Source organism: Dermacentor variabilis, chromosome 4 (genome assembly GCF_050947875.1).
Source record: "Dermacentor variabilis isolate Ectoservices chromosome 4, ASM5094787v1, whole genome shotgun sequence".
NCBI lineage: Eukaryota > Metazoa > Arthropoda > Arachnida > Ixodida > Ixodidae > Dermacentor > Dermacentor variabilis.
In genome coordinates this window covers 135341024-135359932 of record NC_134571.1, presented here as the reverse complement: position 1 = coordinate 135359932, position 18909 = coordinate 135341024, and the positions used below count along the sequence as shown (strand labels likewise).

The 18909-nt window shown below is 45.4% G+C and overlaps 1 protein-coding gene and 1 long non-coding RNA gene across 3 annotated transcripts in view; one reads left to right on the top strand and one right to left on the bottom strand.

The window, feature by feature from the left end:
* Window positions 1-18909, top strand: part of LOC142579815 (uncharacterized) — a 160660-nt gene that overhangs the window by 103338 nt on the left and 38413 nt on the right. The window lies entirely within an intron of this gene.
* On the bottom strand, window positions 5584-11881 carry LOC142577658 (uncharacterized). The gene is made up of 4 exons (XM_075687131.1): window positions 11606-11881; window positions 8822-8981; window positions 8324-8444; window positions 5584-5670 (listed from the first exon to the last, which is right to left on the bottom strand). The coding sequence occupies exons 1-3, from the start codon at window positions 11879-11881 to the stop codon at window positions 8326-8328; spliced, it is 555 nt and encodes a 184-aa protein (XP_075543246.1). The 3' UTR covers window positions 5584-5670; window positions 8324-8325.

Genomic DNA, 18909 nt, shown 5'->3' with positions numbered 1-18909 from the left:
GACGGATGTTGTGTGACTACTTGCTGCCTTCGAAGTTCGTTGTAACTCTGACACAGCGCAATGACGACACACTGCGGTCGGGTTTCGAGCGACCAACATATGAAAGGCATCGTCCTCAATTCCCTTGAGGATATGCCTGATCTTGTCGGCTTCTGGCATCGTCGCTTTGACTCTGTTGCACAGATTAACGACGTCTTTGATGTAGCTGGTGAAATTCTCACCTGGTTGCTGGGCACGTCTGCGCAGGCGTTGTTCGGCCTGGAGTGTTCGGACAGCAGGACGACCAAAGACTTCCGTGAAGTTGGTCTTGAACGTTGACCATGTCGGGATGTCAGATTCGTGGCTACAATACCACAAGTGCGCAACGTTGATCAAGTAGAAAGTTACGTTGTTGAGCTTTGCCATATCGTCCCAGTGGTTGTGCGCGCTGACTCTGTCGTACGAGGCGAGCCAATCCTCGACGTCCTGATCACAAGCACCTGCAAAAATAGCAGGATTCTGCTGACGCTGCACGCCAGGACAGATGACAGTTGGTGCTGTGACTGCAGCTTGTTGAGCTGGATCAACAGGCATGGTTCGAGAAGGCTGATCAGGATCGTCCGGCATTATCCGAGATGGTTGAATGGTTCGGCTTCGAAGTTCCCGCATTGATGAAGTCATATCCCGCACTCTCCACCAAATGTCAAGGTGTTTATTAAGAGGGTACGCAAGGAGTGAGAGGTCGAACTAGTTGCGTTAGTCAAAACCCTGCGAGCAGTCAGGACCGGCCCTCTGCGTAAAGTGCCGGTGATGCGCCTGACTGACCGGCACTTCGTTACATTTCATAGGCTGGAGATGCGCCAGGCTAACCGGCGCTTCGTTACAAGATGAAGCTCCTAGCAACATCAATTCGTCTCGGGGTAATTTTCGTGAAACTTTTCGCTAAATGTGCAATAAGACTAATCATCTTCTGCTCCTCATGACAAGTCACACTACATGAACCATAAGAACGTACAAGGCGCCAGACTTACCTTTTGATGCGGACACTGCTTCGTGTCAGTTCACACCGCATCAACTGCACGAACGGTCCTTCCAGCGTAAACACTGTTGAATTGCGGATGAACTACAGCACGCGATAGCACAGCCATCAACCCATTCTTCCGTGCACTGTGACCCGATGCAAGAGCGGCGAGAGTACCAGAGGTTCTCATGAGCCGGGAACAAAGAAAGCGCGAATGGACCAAACTACGATGATCAACAACGGCGCAGCACAAGAAACATACAGCGAGCTAATAGCATTGCACAGGCCCAGGGACTTCATGATCGTTAATGCACACAAAAAACGAGCACATTTTCTCTCCGCAACGCATAAATGGGATCAGACGATCACTATCACATCGGCTGCCCTGGCCGTCACAACGTTTATTTATTCTCTTTCAGTACCGCAACTCCTCGCCTCGCCTATGCGCACCGAGCGGCCCGCTGCCGTTCCCCCATTGACCTCCGCACCAAGCGTACGAGCGTCATCTGCTATAGCCTGGCACGGTTATGGTTGTTTGTCGCAGCACTCGGCGTTTACATGGTGCTCGCTGAATAAGGCCGCCATTATTTCTTTCTCTTGTTGTTTAAGCTGAAGTATAATATTCTATAGACACCATACCTGAAGGTACACGTCTGATGAAAGGAATGAGACGGAAAAGAAAAGTGGGCCTACAAACCAAAGTCATCATCATCAGCCTATTTATGTCCACTGCAGGACGAAGGCCTCTCCCTGCGATCTCCAATTACCCCTGTCCTGCGCCAACCGATTCCAACTAGCACCCGCAAATTTCCTAATTTCGTCGCACCACCTAGACTTCTGCCATCCTCTACTGTGCTTCCCTTCTTTTGCTACCCATTCTGTCACCCTAATGGTCCAACGGTTATCTAATCTGTGCATTACATGACCTGCCCAGTGCCATGTTTTTCTTTTGATGTCTATTAGAATATCGTCTATACCCGTTTGCTGTCTGATCCAAACCACTCTTTTTCTGTCTTTAAAGTTATGTCTGGCATTCCATTGTTCTTTGCGCGGTCCTTAACTTGTTCCCAAGCTTCTTTGTCAGCCTCCAAATCTCTGTGCCATATGTCAGCACCGGTAAAATGCACTGATTGCACACTTTCCTTTTCAATGATAGCGGTGAGCTCCCAGTCAGGAGCTCACGATGTCTGCCGTATGCAATCCAACCCATTTTTATTTTTCTGTGAATTTTCTTCTCATGCTCAGGGTTCCCTGTGATTAGTTGACCTAGGTAAACATACTCCTCCACAGACTCTAGAGGCTGACGTGCGATCTTAACTCTTGTTCCTTTGCCCGGTTATTTATCATATCTTTGTCTTCTGCATATTAATCTTCAGCCCTACTCTTACATTCTCCCTGTTAAGGTCCTCAATCATTTGTTGTAAATCGTCCGCAGTGTTGCTGAATAGAACAATGTCATCGGCAAACCGAAGGTTGCTGAGGCATTCGCCGTCGATCCTTACTCCTAAACCTTCCCAGTTTAATAGCTTGAATTCTTCTGCCAAGTGCACAGTGAACAGCATTGGACAGATTGTGTCTCTTCATCTGACCCCTTTCTTTATAGGTATCTTCCTGCTTTTCTTGTGTAGGATTAAGGTGCCTGTGGAATCCCCGTAGATATTTTCCAGGGTATTTACGTAAGCGGTCTGTACTCCTTGATTACGCAGTGCCTCTATGACTGCTGGAAACTCTACTGAATCAAATGCTTTTTCGTAATCTATGAAAGCGATATAGAGAGGCTTATTGTACTCTGTGGATTTCTCGATAACCTGATTAATGACATGGATGTGATCCATTGTAGAGTATCCTTTCCTGAAGCCAGCCTGTTCCCTTGGTTGACTAAAGTCCAGTGTTGCCCTTATTCTATTGGAGATTATTTTGGTAAATATTTTATATAATATGGGAGTAAGCTAATGGGCCTATAATTTTTCAGTTCTTTAACGTCTCACTTTTTGTGAATTAGTATAATGTTTGCATTCTTCTAGTTTTCTGGGACCCTTGCAGTTCATAGCCACTTCATATAGCGCCACCGATTTTCCTAGCATTATGTCTCCTCCATCTTTGATTAAATCGACTGTTATTCCATCCTCTCTTACCACTTTTCCCCTTTTCATGACTTGCAAGGCCCTTCTTACTTCATCTCTAGTTATAGGAGGAGTTACTGTATACTGTTCATTATTGTTTCAAATAGAGTACTCCTGAGTCCTCTCGGTACTGTACAGGTCAGTATAGAATTCTTCTGCTGGTTTTATTATACCTTCGAGATTGCTAATGATGTTACCCTGCTTATCTTTCAGTGCATACATTTTGGTTTGTCCTATGCCAAGTTTCCTTTTCACTGATTTGAGGCTGCATCCATTTTTTAACACTTCAGTCTTTCTCACGTTATAATTTCTAATATCACTTATTTTTGCTTTGTTGATCAGTTTGGACAGTTCCACAAATTCTATCTTATCCTTCTTGAGTTGGACACTTTCATTCTTTGGCGTTTCTTTATTAGGTCCTTTGTTACTTGGGAGAGCTTGCCTACTGGTTGCCTTGATGCCTTGCCTCCCACTTTAATTGCTGCCTCTGAAGCCAGCCTCATTGCAGTTTCATTCATTACCTCTATGTCATCGTCATCATCTCTGTTCTAAGGCTGCATATTTGTTTGCAAGCACCAGCCTGAATTTGATTGCTTTGACACTTACTGCCTCTAAATTGACCTGTTTTTTCTTGACCAATTTTACTCTTTCTCTGTTCGAATTGAGGTGAATCCTAGCCCTCACTAACCTATGATCACTGCACTTTACCCTACTTGTCACTGCTACATCCTGCACTATGCTGGGATCGGCAGAAAGTATGAAATCAATTTCATTTCTCATTTCACCATTAGGGCTTTTCCAGGTCCACTTTCTGTTGCTATGTTTTCTGAAAAAGGTGTTCATTATTCTCAGCTTATTCCTTTCTGTGAATTCTACCAGCATCCCTCCTCTAGCGTTTCTAGAATCGATTCCGTAGTTGCTAATTGCCTGTTCACCCTCCTGCTTTTTCCCCACTTTTGCATCGAAGTCACCCATTAATACTGTATATCGAGTTAGCACTTTTTTCATCGTTAATTCAACATCTTCATAAGACTGATCTACTTTCTTATCGTCATGGCTGGATGTTGGAGCATAAGCTTGTACTACCTTTAATCTATACCTCTTATTAAGTTTGATTACGACTACTGCTACCTTCTCATTAATGCTGTAGAATTCGTCAATGTTGCCCGCTATGTCCTTATAAATTAGGAATCCTACCCCGTATTGCTTCTTATCAGGGAAGCCTCCATAGCATAGGACACGGCCATTAATTAGCAATGTGTAAGCCTCACCAGTTCTTCTAATCTCACTAAGGCCGATACTATCCCAAACAATGTCTGCTAGTTCCTCAAAGAGCATATTTAACAGGGATAGGCGGGCTAGTTGGTGGTCGATATTAGAATGCATCATGTAACCACTCAAAGGACAAAGAAGGAAACACACAGGACTGGCGCCTGTCCTGTGTGTTTCCTTCTTTGTCCTTTGTTCTTTGCGCGGTTACATGATGCATTCCTCAAAGAGTCCTGATAAGCTAGCCTCACTCGAGAGGGTTCGGGTGTTAAACGTTGCAAGGGTCAGTTTCCATTGGCAGCCTGTCCGGACCCAGAGATCCTTAGCGCCCTCTGCTGCATTGTAGGTCTGACCGCCACCTTGGTCAGGTGCTCCACAGCTGCTGGGGACTGAGGGCCATTGGTTAATTGTAGATATCATCAGGGAGGTTGTGGCCCAATACTGCACCAGCGAGGCCAATTCCTGTTCCAGTGAGGGAGTGTCCAAGCTTAGCGGGCCTTCCTAATTTGGTTGTACCTGGATTAGTATAGCCCCACTCTCTTTCAAACCAAAGTGTGCACGCAATATCAACGCTCGGTGACCCACATGTCGCCAGTACTCGCGTCCATGAGCGCAGAACTTGGACCGGACGCAAAAGGCCTCGACTGCCGGCTACGGGCACAGGGACAGTGCACGCGGCCGATAGTGACGCCTGTGGCAGAAAGGATGTTCCACATCCGCTGCCAAGGTCTGCGAGTGGTGGCGCTGGCTTACACTCCCAGGTTTCTACTAGGAGACATACCCAAGAAAGTGGATGGGGAAACGACTCTGCGGTAGTTCAATTGGTAAAGCATCGCACGTGAAATACAAAGGTTGTGGGATCGTTCCCCACCTGTGGCAAGTTGTTTTTGTTAAAACATGTGGTTTTAGAACACGCATCATGGCCTCAAATGCAACTGAAGGGACAAATAAAGCAATCTTAAAATAACTCTTGTAAGCAGAACAACGCTACACATAAATGATGTACAGCTCTGCATGTTATATTTAGAAAAATGACACATTTTGGGAGACTGGAATGCTACTTGTAGCATTTGAACACAATATGTGGCACTTGAATACATCTAAAAAAGAAATCCAAATAATGAGTATAACATGAATTCTCAGGCACTTTAACTTGTGAAAGTTGAAGGCAACTTGCGACTCTTGAAGGCACTTGTATTTGGGAGCTCATGGGACTGGAATGCAACTTCAGCATGCAAGTCTTCAGCACATGACACCACTTCCTTTGACAGTCGAACCCTAATGGAGTAGAAAGATAGACAGACAGTTTATTAGAGGAAAGACAATTAGGTCAGCTTGAGGCAATAGTCCTCCAGTCTGCTATTCTGCTCAGAGGGAAGAGAAAGAGAAAAAGGGCAGTATGAGGAGAGATGATAAAGATAAGCAGTAGGATAGTATGCCAAATAGTAGTATAGTGAATCATTTTGAAACCTCACGGACAGTGCAGTAAAAGTGCGGAATTTTTAATAATAGTATTTGTGGCAGCACACAAAAAATTACAGACATGCCATCCACCCAATTGCAGCAATTGGGTGAAAGAAAAATCCAGGTGCAGGGATTGAACCCAGAACTACTGATCTTTGTGGATGGGGGTGTGATTTGTTCCCTGCAACAGGACCAAATCGGTGTTCGACATTGGAAATGTGATTTTGAATAAAGAAAGGAGTTTCCTTTGTCAAGTATTTTATTGAAAGGGAACCACTCCACCCTTGTGGATTTCTGTATAAATAAATAACCGTACACTACAAACTAGTACTAAAGCTTCACTAAGCCCTCAAGTTGATGTGTGCGTGGCGTAATTAAAGCATCTAAGCTAGCCATCGTGGCATGTCTACAAGAAATCAGAGGCTCCCGCATTTATCTCCCATAATTTGACACGAACTTCACTAGTGCTTTACAATTTTTCCTACAAAACCTTCCTCATGCATTTCAGGAAAATACTAAGCTATGTGACAGTGTATGCAACATCAAATTGTGGGTGCAGAAGTAGAGTGAGAAAAAAAAAATAAAGGAGTTGCTGTGGTTTGGTTGTGGTGGCTCAGAAAAGGAGAGCCAACGCTTTGACAGAAGAGCCAGTTTTCGTGGCAGCTCTTTTAATTCTGCATATAACTTTTATATGGTCAGTGCAATCGTACATGTCATGCAGGCATGCACTGTCAGAAACCTGAAAGAAAACACTAAGTGGCAGCAAATGGGTTAGGTAATCATCCCTGGAATGTGTTCTAGAGTGACTGAGTAAGACAGGTACTGTACTAATAAGAAGTGGAGAAAAAGCATGCATTTGGAGTAGCCACATGGCGAGATGCCATAATGTTTAGGGTTGAAGACGTGTTTCCTACATTCAATTCCTTCTCATGCTTATGCCTTGTCGATCTTCTCATGTCACAGCTTTTGTTCCTGCCCTTGCTCAAATACTCCAGAAGACCTTACAATCTCAACGATGCAAACCACTTGCTGCCACTTTCCTTTGAAGTTGTCACGCTGACATGACATCAGTACACTAACACAGCTGACACAGCTCTTTAAGAACACAGGTGCCCACAGAAATAGCTTCAGTTTAGTTGTTAAGAATGTCCAGATTTGAATTTACTGCAGGTATGGAACATAAGCCAAGGTTCCTGCCACTTTTAAGCCAAACATGTAGCACTTGGACACACATAACCAACTTTCAAGCAATAAGAAGGCATGGAAACAACTCAATTCCTTCTTTATTACTTGCAAGTATGAATTAACTAGCACTGCCTCAAGTGATAAGTGTTGCAACTTGCCGTATTAGCCGAATTCTTTTTTTTTAGTGTGCAACCGTATCCCGTCAAACAATATGCATGTTTATGTTACCGACATGTAAATATGGTAGATGTGACATGTCAGAAACCTGAAAGAAAACACTAAGTGGCAGCAAATGGGTTAGGTAATCATCCCTGGAATGTGTTCTAGAGTGACTGAGTAAGACAGGTACTGTACTAATAAGAAGTGGAGAAAAAGCATGCATTTGGAGTAGCCACATGGCGAGATGCCATAATGTTTAGGGTTGAAGACGTGTTTCCTACATTCAATTCCTTCTCATGCTTATGCCTTGTCGATCTTCTCATGTCACAGCTTTTGTTCCTGCCCTTGCTCAAATACTCCAGAAGACCTTACAATCTCAACAATGCAAACCACTTGCTGCCACTTTCCTTTGAAGTTGTCACGCTGACATGACATCAGTACACTAACACAGCTGACACAGCTCTTTAAGAACACAGGTGCCCACAGAAATAGCTTCAGTTTAGTTGTTAAGAATGTCCAGATTTGAATTTACTGCAGGTATGGAACATAAGCCAAGGTTCCTGCCACTTTTAAGCCAAACATGTAGCACTTGGACACACATAACCAACTTTCAAGCAATAAGAAGGCATGGAAACAACTCAATTCCTTCTTTATTACTTGCAAGTATGAATTAACTAGCACTGCCTCAAGTGATAAGTGTTGCAACTTGCCGTATTAGCCGAATTCTTTTTTTTTAGTGTGCAACCGTATCCCGTCAAACAATATGCATGTTTATGTTACCGACATGTAAATATGGTAGATGTGACATTTTAAACCCAAACAATTGTAAATCTTGTTTTAATGTTTTGACAAGCAAGATTTGTAATTAACATGATCGATATGCCTGGACCTAAACAAACACCATGACTTAAGTGCAACCATATAAAAAATTTGCAACTAAGCCTTCTAAAGCTATAAAATAGAAATACTTGATATTTACTGCTACACGCAAGCTAATACATTTTTGCAGATGCTCAAAATTGGGGAGAACTCAACATAATGATGCAGACAAGGTTTACGCATCAAAGTGTAGGAAAAACAGAGCAATGTAACTAGCATTCAAACACTGCCATGTTGACCTCACCTTCACATGCCTCTGGCTCCCTCTCTTCCATTAGCCCTCTCAGGAGCATGACAAAGCCATGACTTAGCGGTTGACTCAATGTCATCCCTTGTACTCTGTGGGAAGTGCCTCCTGACAGCAGCTGGAACAGAGCAACAAATTTACATGAATGAATAGAACACTGCCCATCTAATGTGTAGTTTGAAAACAACCAAAAGGAAGCTTTCCCCTCTGGTACTGGTTGCAGAAGTGGTGTGCTAATGTAATAGTGCTAACACACAGATAGGCACACCAAGAGGACAGACAGGTAGAACAAGCACAGGTGTGGAATGCTCTTTGTCACTATCGTTTTGTGACGTAAGATGGTATGCATTATGCTGCCTTATCTGATCTGACTGTTAACCAATTTTGTTACTCTTCTCATTGGTCAGGTTTCTTACTAGTAGTGAAGCACCGTGTAAAGCAAACATTACACAATAGACTTAATGAGCATTTAACTCCATAAAAGATGACACATACTGAACAAATGTTGACACAGCCAAAGATCAGAAAACTTTCGTTTTCCTTTCTTCCCATGCCATGAGTATTCAGTAGCCAGTTTGTCCGCAAAGAGGTAAATAAGCATGCGCTTAACTGCCGCATTCGGGTTCCTGCCCCCAAGCTGAACAAGTTTGTTGACCTGGAAAAACAAAAGGAAACCAACCCGATACAATATTCCTACACTGAATCATTTTGACACGCCTAACAGTTCTGCACTTTCAATGCACAAAATAGCTCTGACCGGTTCTCATCAGAAGCAGATCCATCAGGAGCGCTACAAACTCCATTAGGACGGTTATCCAGAGGCACCACTCGAGCCGAAGTTCCATTGTTGGACGAGAACACATGTTCGCCTAAGAGGTCTACGAGTTGTTTAGACTGCCGACCAGCTCGCTGAGCAATGCGGATCCACTTCTTTTCGAGCACCATAATGGCTACAAATACCAACTTTCGTTTGCGCTAGTTCCTCTCCGTCAACCACACGCATATGTGCCCGGTGGCGAGCACTTAACTGAACGTTAGGGGCTACCTACTGACGCACTTATCACTACACACCGTCACTTGATACGAAAAAAAAACTTGCAAAAAAAAATACTTACTGTGCAACAGGAGGAGGCCGAGGCAGTGTCAAAGGCGCCCGGGAAAAGTCGTCGCGTTAAATAATGCGTCAAACTGCAGGCACGGGAGCAACATTGGCAGAAAGTCTATGTTGCGAATTGCGGAGCTTGACAGCTGGATTGACCCAGCTTGTTACAATGTTACGCGTAGTACACATGAGCGATCCAATCTCGAAGGCAATGTTCTTGCGCACTAGAATTTCAGAGGCGATTGCAAGAGCAAAACTGACGTCATGGTAGCCTTTCATAGTTCATGCTTTTAACACCAATGTAAGGCTACGTTTACATGGATCCCACGAGAGTGGATCATCAACGAACATACTGCATACACTCGTGTAAGGGCTGCACTTTTTTTCCGCGATTTTGATGGGGCACAGCCTTCCACGGAAATGTGAAATTTTTGTTCGATTTTCAATCCACGTATGGAAAAACCTGTTTAATCTTGCCATATATACCTAATGATGGAATATCTGGCATCTAGCTGCGGACATCCTCACTAGATGTCTTCATCGGTATCGCTGCTTGGGTTCAGCTCGTCACCACTGTTTGGGTCATCTGCACGTTCCTGTATCCAATCGTCCTCAGTTCCGTCCGTGGCATTGGAAATCCCGGCGACCTTAAAATTCTTTACAATAATGGGCCTCTTCGATTTTCGGAGTTCTGGTAGCCCGCTGGGAGCCAGACGGCAGCCAGCTAGTTCCGGTTCTGACAGGAAGTCACGTGGGCTGGGATCCCAAGACAACCTGAACCTGCCCGAAGTTTGCAAAATTGAACGCCCATGCGAACGCCGGTACAGCTGGCCAAATGTAAACATGCTACCAGCATGGCAGCGCCCGTCGAAGCCGACGTGCGCTCGGCGTAGTCGGCCCATTTATGCGTTGCCAGCTTGAAAATATATAGTTGCATTCAGGAATACGATCACTTTCGCGCGACTCGGCGCAGGACGCGTACTCAGCCAACCTCGCCTTGCGCAGCGCAACAGATGGCCTCCGATGAGGCGGATGACAAGACACGAAATCGTGATTGCATATTCGAAAGCGATAGCTGGAGGATCCCTGCTCGCAGCGATCACGTCGACCACCGGCGACATTGATGAGTTGGCGTTGTGTCATCACAAGACATGAAAAAGCAGGTTATCGGGTACGTCTCATACGCATAAAATTTCGCGCCGACTTGCTTGGGCTTCGATTTCAGAAATTTTGTTGTGGCTGATGGTGCTTCTTACTTAAAGAGCTGGGGACGCGGCTGGCGCGTGAAAATGCACGTCGCCTGTGACCAGCGAACATTTCACACGAAAAACAACATTGGTCGCAATCATGAGAGCAATAAGCGAATGTACGTGTGTCTAAATGTACAGAGTGCAATCAGTGTATTCTTAGATCAACGGCCTGCAGTTCGAACACATATCGGTTTCGAGCTGCCACCTAAACATACGACAGAGAGACGGAGCGAACACGGGCTAACTGCAAAGCCTTCGCTAACTGCAGAGAAAGGAGAGATATACATACGCGAAATATGTGAAAAGGAACGCCACCAGAGAAAGACGAACCCAAAATGTACCGCAACGTGTGAATGAGCGTCTACAACTTGCGTGGAACACGATGCAGATAACATGCACGTATGAGAGTGTGGCGCGCTGTTCACTGCCACGAAGAAGCAATCAGGGGACACACACACAAAAGCTTCAAACGGTTCTCCACGGCTCGTATCACACCGCTTCGCGATGCTGAACGGAGCGTTAGCACCTAAAAAGATAACGCTAGAAGTAAGGAAATTCGAAGATGACCGTAGATAGTTGGCTGAGCGAGGTAAATTTAACTCCTCAAGCACCCGCGTTGCAATCCGTGAAGACCCCTAAAAATGGCGGCAAGCGCCCATCGCCTCTTTTAGTCGTCTGCTAGCCAGAGAACTTCCAGAGAGCAGCCAGACCAAAATCCTCCTGGCAGGTTCTGGCAGCCCGCGGGTAGCCAGAACCGTCCAGCACGAGCAAAACGAAATCCCAACGGAAGTGCGTAGCGCGGTGGGTGGAGCAACTTGAGAAAAACGAAGACGCTCTGGCAGCCCGCGGGTAGCCAGAAGTGGAAAATCGAAGAAGCCCAATGTCCATCCACACCGCACCCTACACGTTTAAAATTCAAGAGCAGACCAGCTGAAGTGACGGCCTGCTTAGTCGTCTGGTCGGCGTTTTCTCATGGTGGCCCGCTGCCATCCATTCAGAGTACTGGCGTCTGAAGTCTGCCTCTTTCCTGATGTCCATGTCGTGCTTCATGAGCTCCTTCTCGAGTGTTGGAAATTTGCAGGACTTGCCGAGGAATGCTTTCCTTGTCTTATCTGTTGCGGCCAGCTCTTCCTTTTGGGTCGCACCAGCGACGCACGCACTTGTCGTCGACGTGGAAATTCCGGCCGGCTGCACGTTTTCCATTCTATTTGGCGTATGCAGCAACTTGAAGTTTCAATGCAGCATCGTACATGGTTAAGCGTTTTTTATTTTCCATGGCGAGCAGTTGTGCTATAGGCAGTCGTCAAAATGAACGGCGGCACAAAGGATCAATGGCGCCGGCGAGAAAAGCAACAAGACCTCCCAGATAGCTCTGCATGACGAAGCCGCAGGACAGCTATTGCCATCTGGTGGCTCCCGCAAAATGCGCCGTACGCAAGACGCGCCGACGCTGCCGTTTGCTGGCGAGAATTTTTTTTTTTTTTTTTCAATATTTGCACTGCAAAGTTAGGGGAAGCGACCCTTACATTAGCGCAGCCCTTAGTCGATTGTATACGGTACATCCATGACCTCCACGTGTATTCTGGCTTCGAATCCGCTTTTGTTGCATGCAGTCAGCAACAACATGGCCTTCAAGATTTAAAATTCATATCGAGGGTTAGCTGTCATTGCGCCCTGGATTTGGACAACACGTTTGGCCCATGATGGATTTAGCCATTTGGTCTTCGCACCATACAAAGCACTGCGCATAAAAAAATTTTTTACGAAATATTTTTGCGGAAATAGGAGGTATTCAGGTGATGTCAGCGGCAGCGCAGCATCTAGTGGAGGCCATCTTGTACTATCGGCAACGCATAGCTTCAGTGCCACCATGCCAGCCGCATTTGCTGCCTCACTATCTCGCAAAGATCACGAGTTCTCCGCGCTGATTTTTGCCATGCAAGCTTCCCTTCGCAACAGCAAGGCTCGCGCCTCTCATGAGTGTTTGTGTGCGGTTGCTTGTTACAAAGTTACTGCATTGCTACTGTGATGGCATCGTCGAAGAGCCGCGTAGATAAGATGAACTACGCTTCCTTCGTGCCTACGCGGCGACGACCTTCGCCACTACAAAGAAAAGCTCGCCCGGTGTGGCTGTGACCCACTACAGTTGCCGGTAGCAGACTGCCTCAAAGGATGGAGTGAGTGGCCGGACATCGACCTTTATGAATTCCTCGTGACAAGAACAAGCTTTCTCATGAGACAGCAAATCAAAAACAAGAAGAGCCTTGAGTCCTACAACTTCGCCATCAGTGGGTGGGTAAAAGAACCATACATCAAACCTGTGAGCACAAACGAAATTATATTTGTGGGAGAGATAAATGACTCGCAAAGCTTGTTGCTAGGACCGCTGACAGCTTGGCTACTTATGAAGGCCGACGGTCGGGTTGTCTTTGCGCACTGCTTGTGCATGGCTGGCTTGGGTGAGACGTGTTCGCACACGGCGGCTCTCTTGTTTTGCATGGAGATCGGGCTACAAATAGAAAAAGCGAAGTCGTGCACTGATGTTAGCAACAAATGGTTGCCGGTGCTTAAACGCAAGGTGGTGCCATCACCAGTATGAATTTTTCATCCGCGCAAATGCGACGCCATCAATTAATTGTCGGGAGCCTCAAGTACAGCACAGCAAGGGCCAAGAGACCCAAGGCGCCGCCGCCAACCACTAAAAAAACTGAACGGGCTGTTTGATACCATAATATCAAGTGGACTTCGCCCTGCTGCAGCCACAATACACCCAAAGTACAGTGACCTGTATATTTCAGCGACCGCCCAGTGTAACGCAACACGCTTGCTTGACCTGTACAACCCCAGTGCGTCAAATATGGACAAACATTCCCTCATGCAAAAGTGCAGGTCCGTCAAGTTGGAAATAACTGAAGAAGCTATTTTTTCAATTGAAGAATGCACAAAAAACAATCGTCCACGCCAAGGTGGTTTCAGTACAGGGCTGGCCGCATCACTGCATCAGCTCTAAAGGCTACCTGCACCACTGATGTTGCAAACCCATCGGCGAGTTTGATTAAGAAGATCTGCTACCCACACAGTAACCTTAATTCTGCACCGGTGAGGTATGGCAGAAACAATGAAGTGGCGGCACTGGCAAGCTACAAGTCTCTTGGGACTCAGCATCACGTTAACGCAAGGTTTCGCGAAGTAGGCTTGGTCGTCTCAAGAGAGGAGCCGTACTTTGGTGCGACACCAGATCATCTAGTCGAGTGTGACTGTTGCGGCAAGGGCACAGTGGAAGTCAATTGCCCCTACAGTGTACGAGAAACATGCCTCGAAGATCTTGTGACACAATGGAGCAGCCATTTCGTGGCATTGGATGGCGGCCTTGTATTAAAAGAAAACGATGAATACTTCTACCAAGTTCAGATGTTTGCATGTAATATTCAACACACAGATTTTGCACTGTGGAAAAAATGAGAAATCAATGTAGAAAGGGTATACCGCAACAAAGCCTTCCTAGAAAACGCAATGGCGAAGGCAAGAAGATTTACCTACAATGTGATCTTATTGGAGCTAGTTGGCCACTGGTTTATTCGGATAACCAGACCCACAGAGGCGTCACAGGGCTGTTTGGAAGATTCAAACTCAGAAGCACAATTGTAATGGCTCAACCATAAAGCTTGTTGTCACCATTTATCAAAGACTGGACTGAAGCGACGTCCAGATGCATCAGCACGATTTCATGCGACAAAACAAGTTTGCAGCAGAGTTACACATGGTGGCAACATGTGACATGAAAGTGACCTCGCTACTTTGAAGTGAGACGCTTGCAAGGTCCAAGCAGTGTGTAGTGTGAAATGAAGCTTGCAGCAGTGCCGTATATGTTATCAAGGCAGTGTGAAGTACCAGCACGCACAATTTCTCTTAAATGTGAGAGTGGATTCCTGTGAAAGTGAATTTATATAAAACATGACAAGCAATGTTGTATGTGGCCTAGTAATAAAGCAGGCACCCTTTGGCCAAGTTGCAAGTTGTGTAGATAACTAATGTCATAAAGCAAAGCAGCATGTTTGAGTGGGCTTTATTATGCAAGTTGCCCGCTGCTTAAATTCTGGCTTGTTTTTCTTTTTCCAAACCAGCTGTCAGCCCACCTTGAATAAAAAGGGTATTTTTATTTTGTGTGATGCCAGTAATCATGTTTGTTTATGTGGGCCCAGCTTACGAGTGTAAAAATTTATTTATTTCAGTAACTGCAAAGTGTTACCTGGAACCGTATGCCTGAATTCAGTGAATGTTTTCACTCTCACTTCCCCTCTTTCGTTTTGCGGAGTATGTGATGTGCAGCATGATTTGTGCCTTGACCATGCAAGTACTCAGGAAAATGCCTGTTGCCGTTTTTGAAACTAAGCACACGCCCGTCCAAAAGGTACAGGGAAGACAAACAAATGCAAGGCCAGTTTATTTGTTGCCTCAGGTACTGAAAACTGGCTGATGTTTTTCCAGCAAGTGCACCACTCTGGCCTTTTTAGTCTGTGTAAGCCAGAAAAATGCAGGGTAACATGGGAATAAATTCGGTCTTTTCCACAGTAGGTTTGCTTGTGTTAAAGCTACTTATAAAATTGTATCACTATAAAGCCTCGCAGTGAAATGTCATGCATTAACTTATTTGGAGAACGTCTGAAGTGCTCAGTTCGAAATATGCTCTTGCCAAGACATTGCCCAGTTTGGTTGAAAGAAAAGTAATGCCCTTTGCAATTTTTCAGTTAAAGTGAAAGAAAAAAGACAGGGAATTCAAACATGGTGCCTTTTTGTTGCCTAGGTCCCTAGTTCTGGGCTTATAATTCCTTAAAAATTGCAGCACGTACTAGCTTTTACAGTCTCATGTAGCTTTGCTAACGTGTGTGACCAGTGCTTCTATCAGGCAAACTTGCATGAATTGTGTGTACCATGATTTTACACATTTACATTTAAACTACATTAAAGCCGACTAAAGAATTGGATAGTCTGTATTAAACAAACCTAAATGTAAATTTTATAGTGAGCTTTATACTAAGTAGCAACATAATAATAGCATGAGAAATTCTAACAATTTATGAGACAGCAAAATTTAATTGCTATCTAAACATATAACAACATGTGCAGAGCTTGTGAAATGCACTATTTTGTGCTGTACATACATTTCATATGCAATGTACTTATCAGAATGCATGATAAAAAGAAAGTGGGCAAAAAAGAGTGCACATTTAACTGGTGTCAGCCGCAAGACATGCAAAGAATAAGCACCTACTTACAAGTTGTTACGCAGTTGCAAATAGTGAACAGCTTTTGGAAACTAATCCATCGGCACCACAGAGTTGCATAAATTTGTGAGTGCACAGCACACGACTGCAATTTTGTCGATTGGCGTTCCTCCGTGACAAGACACAGTCAAGAGTTCAGCTGGCAGGCAACTTGTTAGTATCAAATACTTATTTCTCAGTAGCCCAATAACTCTCTCAACATGTCTCCGAATGGACATTGGCTAGCTCTCTTGTGTGCTCAACTTCACTAGCACTCAGTTGGCGCTTCCCTTTTGTAAATGGAGGAATGTAAAGCTTCGCACAGTATAATCCGACACTTTCTAAAATTAAGAAGCCTCGGTCAGCTAGTACAGTGTCGTCGTACTCCAAGTTTCACAGCACATCACAGTCCTCTGTGATGAACTTCTCACTGCATCTGCCACCATAGGCCTTAGATATAAAAATTATATTTCCTTGAGGACAACTGCCAATAAAAAATTTGATGGTGTTGTGATGTTTCTACTTGCGACTAAGTGCCAGCACGCGTGTCATGTGCACTTGGCCTGTCAGAAAATACCTTGAAGCAGTCGAGACTGACACGCACCTTCCTACCAAAGTTCTGCATAAATGCAAGCAGCATGGTTTTCATAACTTCTTCCTTCTCAGGCCACTGAATAAGTGGTCCCAACTGATCAAAGCAGGCATCGAGCCATTTTTCACATATTCGAGACACTGTTGCCTGTGAAACGTTGAACCTGTATGCATATCCTGCGGACTCCAGGCCGTATACACATAAAAAAAACATCATCTCTTGAAACTTGGTGAGCACGTTGTTGCTGGAGTGTGCCACATATTGCTCAACAATTTTGAAAACAGACATTAGCACTAAAAACGATGGAAGGCCTGTGTAGAATGACACTTTGTCGTCTTTGTCCTGCAGTGTCTGCTCAGTGAATCGGCTTCTCTCCATGGCATCTCGAAGTTCATAGAGCTCGTGATTGCGAGTAAGGAGCTCGTCTTCCACCCTTTTAATGTCAGCACCAGTAAGATCAGTTTGGCACCCTGTAACAGAATGCATCGCTATTTTGACGTGGGTGCATACTCCCTATAGGCTCCGTGCGCTGCAACTGGCACGCCACCGCGCGGCTGTCAGAGAAGACACTCCACAGAGAGAAACCCGAGCAGAAGGAAACGTCTCCATGCTGCCGCCGGAATACGAATTCATGCAGCCGTGGAGACGCGTAAGCCGTGACTGCATCGTCAACGCGTAGTTGATTGGAATAATGAATTGTTGCGTAGTCGGCTGCACCAACAGGTACACGTCGTGCCCAGCGGGGATGACGTTTCGCGGTTTCTCAACTCGTCTCTGCTTTGTAGGGCAGCGGCAACAGTGGGTCACCGCTGTGCAACGAAAAAAGTAAGTTTGGTTCCCGTGACCGTGTCTTCTCTCTTGTCCGTCTTGCGTTCTGCATTTTTGTTTTTCTTGTGCCGCTAACATCTGCACATTTCAGTCTCGACGGAACAAACTGGGAGCCCTCTCGGCACACAAAGATATGCAGCGTCCATTTCGTTGGGGGCGCGCCGTCCAAGGATGTGTCGTCCCCGTCGTGCATACCAACAATATTTCCTGACGAGTAGCGTAAGCGGTCCGTGCTTCCGGAAGATAAGGCTGGACACTATGAAAGGTGAGAACTCCGCGAAATAGGCACTTTCTTCTTAAACTAGCCGTCAGGTGTTGACATTTTTAGAAGCGATAATTTCTTGGCGACACCCGAGCCAAGATTTTGTCAGTCGGTGTGCTCGATGGTTCATGTGACCTATTTCACTCTAGTGCTGGCAAAGGCGCAGCCGCTAGAGCAGAGGTGTGCAAACTGAGGGTCGAAACTCCCCTCTCCGAGAGGTCGCAAGACGATGTGATCGCGGTTCCTCAAAGAGCTTCCATAATTAACGCAGAAATACCGTATTTACTCACATAATAGGCGCACTTTTTTTTCAGAAAACCCGGCTCGAAGTTCCGGGTGTGCCTATTACGCGGGGTAAAATTTATGAAATTTTTTCAACTCGCATTCTCGCGGTTTAAATTTTAACATATGTCAGGAATATGGCTACTCTCACATAATTTACCAATAAATCCAGCATAGAAGGGAAAATAAAAGCTACCTACTTACCTTTTAATGAACAGGCGAGAGACGTTGACTGAACACACACGTAAAATTTATTAAGACTATTCAGAGTCCGAGTCGAGACTCGTCGTCTTTATCTGAGCTCCACAGCATGTCGTCTTCGCTTGCATCCAGTGCATTGGAGATCCCAGTCTTCTTAAAACTTTTCCTGACGATGTCATCGGAGATCTCTCGCCAAGCTTCCACTATCCATTCGCACAACATTTCCATAGGCGGCCTCTTAATTTTGCCACTGGGGGTTAGTTGACGCTGTCCTCCAGCCATCCAATTGGTGTACAGCCTTCGAATGTTGTCTTTAAAAGGCTTATTAAGGGAAACGTCCAAAGGTTGCAGCACGGAAGTGAGGCCTCCCGGAATCACGGCAATATCTGTGCGCAGCTCTGACAACTTTTCTCGTACACGTTCTACAAGATGCCCGCGAAAACTGTCTAAAACGAGCATGGCCGGATACAACAGGCCGCCCGGCCGCCAGCCCCAGACGGTCTTGACCCAGTCCACCATCAATTCCGCGGACATCCAACCTTTCTCTTGGACCCTCACTTAGATGTCTCGAGGGAAATTTCCCTTTGGGAGCGTCTTTCTCTTAAAAGTAACATAAGGCGGTAGTTTGCGCCCATCCGCAGTCACTGCCAACATGACAGTACACCTTTGTTTTTCTGCGCCAGATGTTCGAATAAGCACACTTTGTGCACCTTTTTCCTCTACTGTTGTATTTCTCGGCATGTCAAAACAGAGAGGAGTCTGATCTGCATTACCTATCTGTGACAAAATGAAGTTTTTTTGC

Bases quoted from the DNA above. Each gene is read 5' to 3' on its own strand.
- LOC142577658 (XM_075687131.1), bottom strand. From the start codon at position 11,881: ATGGAAAACGTGCAGCCGGCCGGAATTTCCACGTCGACGACAAGTGCG. The intron at 8,982-11,605 runs GTCTGCTCTTGA...TTGTTTTTCCAG, and splicing joins GCAGGCCGTCACTTCAGCTG to GTCAACAAACTTGTTCAGCT. The intron at 8,445-8,821 runs GTATGTGTCATC...GCTCTGTTCCAG, and splicing joins GCTGTGTCAACATTTGTTCA to CTGCTGTCAGGAGGCACTTC.